The sequence below is a fragment of the Amphiura filiformis genome, chromosome 16, assembly GCF_039555335.1.
Source record: "Amphiura filiformis chromosome 16, Afil_fr2py, whole genome shotgun sequence".
Classification (NCBI taxonomy): domain Eukaryota; kingdom Metazoa; phylum Echinodermata; class Ophiuroidea; order Amphilepidida; family Amphiuridae; genus Amphiura; species Amphiura filiformis.
Genome location: NC_092643.1, coordinates 44664916 through 44674961, shown reverse-complemented (window position 1 = coordinate 44674961; position 10046 = coordinate 44664916). Strand labels below are relative to the sequence as shown.

Here is a 10046-nt window from a genome sequence, read left to right as displayed (position 1 = left end):
CAGACAAGTCAATACCTTCCTCATTGATAAATCACTCAAGCACAGTATCGTTTGGATCATACGACCATGATCGGACTTTGGTTGGGAGATAATGTATTAATCTGAATTCATAGACCATTTCAGTCATTCCTGAAAAACTTTTGTGGATTCAACATGTCGTTGATGCGCGCATTGTTACAGCCCAGTTCAACATGCGCAGTGACGATGTGCGCATACTTTGAAAAGGATTCTGGGTATTAAAAAGAATTGTCCACAGGGTTTGACATTTCAGACAGATGAATACTGAATTATGGGTAATAACTGAAAGCAAGTTATTTTTTCAGACAGCTTGTGACACCTGCCATGTCATCATTCACCTAAGTGTGTGCTCCTTCAGTCACTAAACTAGCATCTCCCTTGACCACTGGGTCACTTCCTTGACCACTGGGTCAATGCTTACCACAAACGGTCAACACTAAAAGATCTTTCCTTGTTCACCCTAAGGATATGACTCTTAACAAATGTGGCACGGTATACAAAGTCAGTTGCTCAGAGTGTGTGGATATTTGTGAGTAAATCAACTTTACAATTTTTCACCCTGATGTGGCAGTGACGTCAGTGTGCATTTCATTGGGCGCAGCTTTAAATCGCTAGTGTTCTAGCGCTGGTGTACACACGCACATGTCGCACACGCTTAAAGACGCTGCATAGATGCACAAACGAAACAGCTGCTTCAATGGGTTGACGTCACTGCCACATCAAGATGAAAAATGGTATAGATCTCTTGATACTAGGTTGAAAGAAAAGAAGACAAGACATGATAATCAAAGTTGGACCATCAAATTAGAAATGATACATCAATTTAGGTACCATTTCTGGGACAATCCAATGGAAGAATGAAAAAAAAAGAACAATAATAGTTTTGACTCAAATACTTAACACCATACACACATGTCTACAGGTCTTTTACTTGAAAATATACCCCTGTCCATTGCATGACATCTGACAAATTTAGGCACAAAACAGGATATACACCATGTGCTGCCTTATGTCATATTTGTTATTTTACCAATATTGTTATTGATAGCTTTGATACAAAACACAAAAGGCAGCCTTTGGATATATCATGTTTTGCATCTGTAATCTACATTTGGTGTCCGGATTCCATGGGTATTAACTTCATGCAAGCATACTCAAGAGTTAGTCTTGTATCAAGACAGGAATTATACAGCTTGTAGAATAAAGCTGTGTAATCCCTCGATGAAGTCTTGACAATAGGCTAATTTAATGTCTGCTTACATGAACGATAGTTTATTATTACCTTCATAAGAATACTTAGAGTTAGCCTTGTATCAAGACTGGGATGATACAGCTTACGGAATACATGTCGAATCCCTCAATCAAGTCTTCGCAATAGCCTAATTTTGTTTATGCTCACATGAAGGATAGACCCATCCAAGCTTTCTATAGTTCGTTCAACATAATAGCATTTCATGCCACATATTTTTTAACACTTTTATATATTTTTTATTTTTTCAATATACCGTAATTGTTCGCCTAATGGCGCTATGGGCTCCTTGACATAAGTGGAATCTTAGGCACAACTTAAAAGTTCCCTCCCGTAAAATCCCCACCACCAAATAAGGGCACGGAACTTTAATTCTTGTTGGGATTTCAGAGGAGGGACCTCTCTATTTGCACATGAAATTTACCTCAAGGCAAAGGAGCCCAGGTGCGCCATTAGGCGAACGTTTACGGTACATACATTGTATTATTCATTTTGACCTTGTCTCAACCAAGGGCAATCATTCTCACAATGACGGAAAAAACAAGAACAAAGTGTTGAATACGAAATATGGTAGCCCATTATTTACATCCAAATGTGACACATACTAAATATTTGTACATGTATAGGTATGGCTGATAATCTTACACTCCCAGCAATGTTCAAAGGTGGGTAGTCTGTTTACAACACATAAGTGTTTTCTACCTCACACTAAGGCCCATCACCCAAACAATCATATTCCAAGTTTGAGTTACGTTGCTCCATGCATTCTAGAAGCTAAAATGTGTATATGCCGTAAAAACTCGATAGTTAGCATATGTGCTTACTATCGAGCGCTTTTAAACATTCAAACATGAAGTGCCCATCCACAAAAGTGTAAAGGGTTTTGAGCAAATCATCGATACACATAGTTATATAGAAACAAGTAAACCTGCAAATTTGTGTCTCAACCCCATTAGTTCAGTTGGTAAAGCTCCGGACTTAAGTACAATTTCATGTTTTCAAAAGCGCTCTATAGGAAGTAAGCACATATGCTAACTATCGAGTTTTTACGGTAATTGGCCCATCAGGTTGGAATTCATAGGATACTTAAGTGGCTATACTTCAAGACTCCAATATCTTTGCATATCGCTCATGAAGTGAGTATATTATGTACCTTCAGATTATTTTCTTAAGCCCCAGCAAAGTTTGACTTAAAAATGTGTTTTATTTCTATCTGTGTAATGCGCTGTGGCAGTAATGCATGCAATGCAATAGATCCACAAACCTGTGTAAAGCTTATGTTTTAATATGCCGATTATCCTTCAATGGTAGTAGACCTTTGCTGATAAAAACCAGCAACACACTCTTTTTAGCCCCAAGCATGACAATCCAATTTGGACTCTCCTAGTCTAGCTCTTAGTATAACACTAACAGAAAACAATACAAGTACAAATTATCATTAGGCGACAAAAAAAACCCTGTTCTATGAGTCTGACAGATTTTTCGTTTGGGGAAATATCTTTTATTTGTATGCAACTGAACTTTTGCATAAATTTTTAAAGTTTGCAAACAATAAGTATGATTTTTAAGCTTTCTTGTGATTTTTTAGGGTCATTTACCTACTTCAAAAAAAAAAAATCCTTACCAACCATTCCTACTTGGCATGTCCGTCCACCTGTAGAACAGGTTTTTGTTTTTTAGGCGCCTTATCACCAGTTCGAAAAACATTTGATACAGTATTTGTCATGAAAGCATCATTTTTAGCATAGTCAAGCATTTATCAGCATGGAAAGATGAGAGATTCAAAACTGATTTGATGAATCTTTCTATAGCAAAAGAAAAAAGTGCCCAGTTTTGGACATCATTTATATTACTTTTTGTTGTTGCAATTCTCATTCTGAATGTGAATTTCAAAAAGGGCTACATAAATGTCATAATGCCACTACGCCACATTCCGGAAAAATACAGCACTAATTTTATTTGGATTACAAATAAGAATTTTCTAATGCTAAGAGTTTCTGATTTGCCAAATGAAACATAAGCTAAATCCTAATCAAATGTTAGTACTAACTGGCAATAAAAGTCCAATTGCAATATTTTTGTAATTTGAGGGTAAAATGACCCAACTATAGTCACAAAATTCAAAGACTAGGCACAAAAGCCAGTTAGTTCTAACTAAAGGATTATGATTTAGCTGTTTTATTTTACAAAACAGGATAATATTGTTTTAAATAATCCTAAACAATTTATGCTGTAGTTACTAGTTTTCTGCAATCAGGAATAGTGACTTGCTCTTTGGCCCAAGCTAGTATGGATATTTAGACTTAAGCTTCATTAGATAGCAGAAGCTTCATTATTCTGTTATTCAGATTTCCTTTTACAAATTAAGTGTACTGCTAGCCGCCCAGCGCGTATTATTTTGCACAAGGTCCAATGCACACGCTTGTTATAGATAGCAGATGTGTTGGTTTTGCATTACAGACATGATTGACATCAAACTATTTGTCCACAAATGATCAAAACATAAAGGCTGTAGATCATGAACAGTAAGCTTTTCATGGGTTTTTCACAACAATGATATCACAGGGTTTAGAGTACTTTTTAATTGAGTGGAACTTTTGAAAGGCAAGTACGGGAGTACTGCTGGACACGTTTTTGCAAGTGGATTGGGCCAAGTTTTGAGTCAAATTTCACAATGTTCCAAATAATCCATCAAGGCCTTTTGTGTGGTTCTCCTGCTGCAGTTAGTATGAAATTTTTAGGCTTAAAGGTTTCATGAGCAGTCAAACCATGGCAATTTACAAAGCGATGAGTAAACATAAAACAAAATTTAAGCTTTTTTTGAGCCTAACACCACCGGGTCATGTCACATGGCAATTAAGCTTATTTACAAAGCAATGAGTGAACAATAAACCAAATTTAAGCTTCTTTTGTGACCAAGACCACCAGGTCATGTTATATGGCTTTTCTCATCATATTGCTATCTTCTGTAGATAGTAAGAGGTATCATGTGTTCTGTACTTTCTTAACCCCCTGAGCACTACATGCCAATCTAACATTGCCTCTGATTGGTCAATTACATGATATCTTCATTTTATCACCAATCAGAATAAAGCTTTGCAAAAAATTCACCCCAATTTTTTTATGTGGTGAAATTATTCTAACAATGTTGCTGATTGGTCCAATTGATAATCAAAACTTCTTTTTGGCCAATCGGCAGGTAGTTCTCATGGGGTTAAACACATTAAAATTGGAAGCTTATTTTGCTGTGTGCACCCATCAGGCATCTTGCTGCAGGTGATATTAATGACAATGTGAAGCAGCATGAATCACAAACCTGTATTTTTAGTATTTTTATCTAATAAAATTCTACCACCTGGAAGCTGGTATCTCAGTATACATGGTATATTGATACCTGATGTGCCTGAAAAACACAAGAAAAAGTACACCGGTGGATTTCTGCAAATTGGTAAGTAAATTTTCCTATGTTTTAAGCTGATATTTTATGTTTACTTATTACTTCATAAGCACGAATCATGTCTAATCCTGTGTTCCAATGCTTGACTATGCAAAAAATATTTTGGACTCACACTAGTTTCCCCTACATGTGCCACACACACTGAAAAAAGAAAAAAAGAAAAGCCAGAAGATTTATATGCATAACGATTAGACATTGATCCATAAGCCTTGGCATACTTAAATACCGGTATTGCTGACCACTACGTTCCCCCATATCATTCCATAAACCATTAAACAACAAATGAAAAAACAGCATACCGTAAAAATTCGCCTAATGGCGCACATGAGCTTCTTTGCCTTAAGAGTAAATTTCATGCACATAGAGAACTCCCTCCTCTAAAAATCCCAACAAGAATTAAAGAGTGTGTACCCTTATTTACTGGTGGTATTTTTACTGGAGGGCACCGTTAGTTTCTGCCTAAAATTCCAAGTTATAACCATTATATAACCATATGCACCATCAGGCGAATCTTTACGGTATATGCTTCCCCTCCTATGGCCCATATCAAATACCAAAACCTTTACTGAACTTAAAACAAAAATGGCTTCAAAAGCCCAATATTTCCCAAAATGCATTGCTGTGCAAACAACAGAATTTGGAAGTAGACCACACCATTCCATAAATACAAGTACACAACATACATTCATAGCAAATATTCAAACATTCAATTTGACGGAGGTTTGTTACACACAATTCTCATAGAAATAGCGTACAACAATATATAACAGCAAAAAGAGAGTGTATGTATTCCCCTTAGGCCAACCCAACCCCCCTTCCCTCCCCCCACAATTATTTACGTTACTTGTTTTTCACTTGTGCTGCTACTCTCTTTGTTGCTCTGCAGCAGTACATGCCACCAAAGAACAGTGTACCAAAGACGGCTAAAAATACTAGTAGAAAGTAATTTCTGGAGGGAGACTGTTGAAGTTGGCGCTAAAACATCATTAAAAGTCTCTGGTGGGGCCACCTGAAAAAAATAAGACGAAAATAGCGATAATTATACCTGTTTAAGGTATTGGATATGTTTGCACAGTATTTTGTGTGGGACCATATGTGATGCAATCAAGCAAAATGAGTCGGATGTTGGGAATATTGATTTTAAGATATAGTCAATAATAGTATTCAATGTCCTTTGTATTTTATTGTTCTGAGCTGCACTAAAATGGTCATATCTCTGGAACCGTAAGTCTAATTAGGATGGGGTTTTCAGCAAAATGAAGCTCTGTGAATGACCCATGTAATAAAAGTAAAAACATAACTTTTATTTTGACATCAGATTCATTTTGCTTGATCGCATCACATATATATATCCTTCTAATATCAAATAATTTTGATGTTTTTAAAAATATTAAATATTGATTATTAAAAATTCATACAAAAATATCAATTTTTAATAATTTGCCATAAAATTTGTATTATATCACAAATTTCAAAAAAAAAAGAAGTTATTTGATATCATAAGGACATTCCTTGTATTCAGAATGCAACTAGTCGTGTCTGATGTACTCTCAAACTTTAATGAGTCACGTTTTAAAACATAATGAAATGACAGGAGGATAGTCAGAATTAAAAAAGATAAACAATTAAATCATGATGGCCTGTTTCTTTTTGCTTTCAGTTGATTTACAGCTACCATTGGTGACTTAGGCTGTTTTAATCCTGGTGATCCAGGGAGACTATGGGTGTGATGTTCGATGTTTTCATTTTGATAGACTTTTTTTTTTCATGAAAGAGAAATAAGATTTCCGCAATCCAGCAGGAATAACACACATTTTTAGAATGCGCATGGCAGCTTTGAGAGCTGGTAGCTATTAATTTACAGTGGCCTATTCAAAAATACACTGAAAGGTACAATTCAAATTCTGCAAATTTTAGCACACAACAGTTCCCAAAACCATATCCACCATTTTGTTCTGTTAGTTTTATTATGTTTTTCATTATTTTTTGCAGCGACAAATGTCACAAAGAACATCAAAACACAAAAGCAAGGCTAATTAAATCATTTAAGCAGTAACTCATAGCCGAGAACCAAAACTTGCAGCGTGGAACTGAAAATCGCTGCGAAGAACCGCAAACGCATAGCCTGTCGCAACAGAAAAACATACAAAAAAAAATTGCTGGAATGTATACTAGCTATCATGTAGGCCTATAACTTAAATTATCATGTATAACTAAAGTTGTATGATTTGAAATTTCTTGGTACTCTAGGTAGGTAAACATGAGTAAGATTTAATCTTTCCCTAGAGAAGTCCTTTTCAGAGGGCTGAGCTTTCGGAACTCTAGCGAGTGCCATCTTCAGATCCAAACTAAAGTTGTACTTACCTTGGCAGCAAATTCCCACATTTCTTTACGAGATACTAGCATTCTTGTACAATCCGAACGCAATTTTATAGTTCTATCTTCTAAAGCTTCTAATAAACAGGACATATCTGTAACAGGAAAAGAAAAGTAATGATGCATTAAAAAAAGCGCAGTTATTTATATAAAAAAAAGCGCAGTGCTACACTCAGGTGCAATGACTAGACGTTGATCCACAAGCCTCAGCACACTTTACAGGCGACCACTACGGCCCCACATTATTCCATAAACTATTTAACAACAACACAGGGACTTTGCAGCTTCAAGAGCACACACCCTAGACATTTCACAAATGACCTTCGCAACCGGGATCAGTTTCCTGAGTTTCGTACGGGTTACAACGAGACAATTAGCAGTTAGTCCCTTGTCCAGGGAAATTTCAAGCTAACTCAATTTTCCACAAGAGCGTACAAAACCACCGCCAGGATTCGAACCCACAACCTCTCGCACCATAGTCAACTGCCTTATCGATTAAGCTAACCTGACTGAGAGGGGGAATGGCACTCGTCACAAGTATTTCAGTAAAGAGCAGAACATCTTTGGAACAATTTTTACAGTGTCATAAATCTTACACCCCATGGAGCTCAACTGCCTCAATCCATCAGAATTTCTTCATTTTACAGGTACCCAATTATTGCCAGGTACATGCAATTCTCTTCTAATCCCAAGCAACAGTGTAAACCCTTTCATTCTCCAGATATCCCTAACGCAAAGCGTAGCATCTTGTTCTCTACTTGTGGTATGCAACCTCCTTGTGTTTAAAATTGGTACCAAAGTACTTTCTCTGTTTTGCAAAACAATTAATCTCATGAAATATATCCACTGTTGCAAAATCCCCTTAGGCGAGGAAAAAAAAAGAAAAAATGTTCCATGGGCCCGACCAACCCAGAATATGCGTTTTGGAAAAAGAAATTAATTAAAATTTGTCTAAAATCATCTAAAATCAGCTGTTTTTTTGAGGCAAAATGCATGATTGTGGCTGAACAATTTCTTTGCAAAATGTCTTTGCAAAAATTCTTTTTTAAAAACCCCCAAAAAATGTGCGACCCTAGTTGTAGGGTCCGTCCGCCCGTAAAACAGGGTTGTTTTTTTCGTCGCCTTATTCCTATAGATAACAAAAGGATTGGAACTTTGGTTGAACTTACGTCTACCCTCTCCTTGTGGTATGCTTGCACAATAATGTTTGATATCCAAGGCACATGCTTTGTGTAAGAGAGGATCCACCTGTACATCAGCTCTGCTCTCCTGAAGTATTCGGATCACCTCCTGTTTACACACACAATACAAATTGACATGGTCAGATGAGAGAAGTATGCAACTGAATATATAATATGAACCAAGATTGAAGATCACACCCACTCTTATGGTAGGTGCTGTGCTGCTTGGTTTTCTTAGGTACTCCTATTCCAGAAAAATACAGAACTTATTTTATTGGATTAAAAAAATATCATATTGTTTTGCCAAATAATCATAGCTAAATCTAAATCTTTTATTTAGTTCTAACAGGCAATAAAAGTCAAATTTTAAATAGTTTTGCATTTTTAGGGGAAAATGGGCCAAAAACATGCAATTTTGCATGTACATTCAAATTCAAATTAAAAATTTGGAGGGAGTGTGTTTACCTCATTATTTCAGCTTAAAATGCCCAGAAAACCTTTCTGACATTTGTACCTAATAATTATTTCAAAATTTTTGGAAAACATAATGTGACATGATCTAGTCCATGGAGGCCAAAGGCAGCAAATTTGAAAATGAGATAGAGGCAAACATATGGAGTAAAAAATAGTAAAATACGTAAGCAAATACACCAAAGAAAACTTCATAATTTTAAAACCAATTATGTTAGGGATTTGGTATTTTCAGTATATGATGGCCTGATGTTTGTATAAGCTAAATATAGTAACTCAATTTTCAAAAATGCCTCCTTTGGCCTCCATGGATCAGATTGTGTCACATATAACAAAATTAAAATTAGAGTGAAACCACACATTATGGCTTTAAAGAGGAAGCCCTGCCAGAGCAGTCCTTCTGGAGTGAACCAAGCCTGCCTGGTTATCAAATTAATCAGTGACAAGATTATCTCTGAATTTGACAGGTTCTAATTGATGCAGTAACATTAAAACATCAATTAGCACATGTCAAATTCAAAGATAACTTTGTCACTGATTAATTTGATAACCAGGCAGGTTTAGATCACTCCAGAACTGGCTTCCTCTTTAACATGACCAATCACAAATGTTTACAATCTACTCACAGTTTGGCATTTAGGGTACATTTTCAGGTTGTCTTTCTCTAGCTGTGCTTTGAGACACTCCTCCACAGAGCCTGTGTCATCATTTGCTTCTGTCAATGCTTCTTTGCAGAACTTCATGACCACTGGCCTACATGCCTTCTTCAAAGCAGGGTCCATACGATAATCCATAGCGCCCCCTCCATAGCCTGTGTGATGGAACAATTGCATTATAGTATAATATTATAGTATAACTTATACTCATAAAAAAACATGTTTTTAATGCTTTGGCACCTTAATTGGGCTAGTCCATTTATAATCCACACTCGCCCTGTGGAAGAATTTGGAAATATCTTCTACAGAGGGAGTATGAATTTCAAATAGAATTAACACAATAACAGCTCATTTTGCAATTCACTCTCCCTCTGTGGAAGATTCAGGTTGAATCTTTCTCAGAGGATGTATGAAATGCAAATGGAGCCACCTAATGTGCTCATTCCTTTTGAAATTCATACTCCCCCTGCGGAAGATATTTCCACAGGGGCATGTGGATTTTAAATGGAATAAACAATTTCATGCTCTGAAGCATTCAGAAGGACATCTATATTGCATACAGCACTCAAATAGCATCTTTCAACATCAATACCACATATTGAGTAATATTTTGTTGTCCCTCTTTTTAGCACTTCAAC

The 10046-nt window shown here is 36.2% G+C and overlaps 1 protein-coding gene across 1 annotated transcript in view; it reads right to left on the bottom strand.

Annotated features, from left to right (window-relative positions):
• Positions 1-1272: 1272 nt before the first annotated feature.
• LOC140136051 (Golgi apparatus protein 1-like) overlaps positions 1273-10046 on the bottom strand; it is a 72278-nt gene continuing 63504 nt past the window's right edge. Inside the window, 5 exon segments of the mRNA XM_072157754.1 lie at positions 1273-4670; positions 5569-5733; positions 7089-7195; positions 8270-8390; positions 9379-9554. Coding sequence (XP_072013855.1) covers positions 4638-4670; positions 5569-5733; positions 7089-7195; positions 8270-8390; positions 9379-9554 — 602 coding nt within the window. The 3' untranslated portion in view covers positions 1273-4637.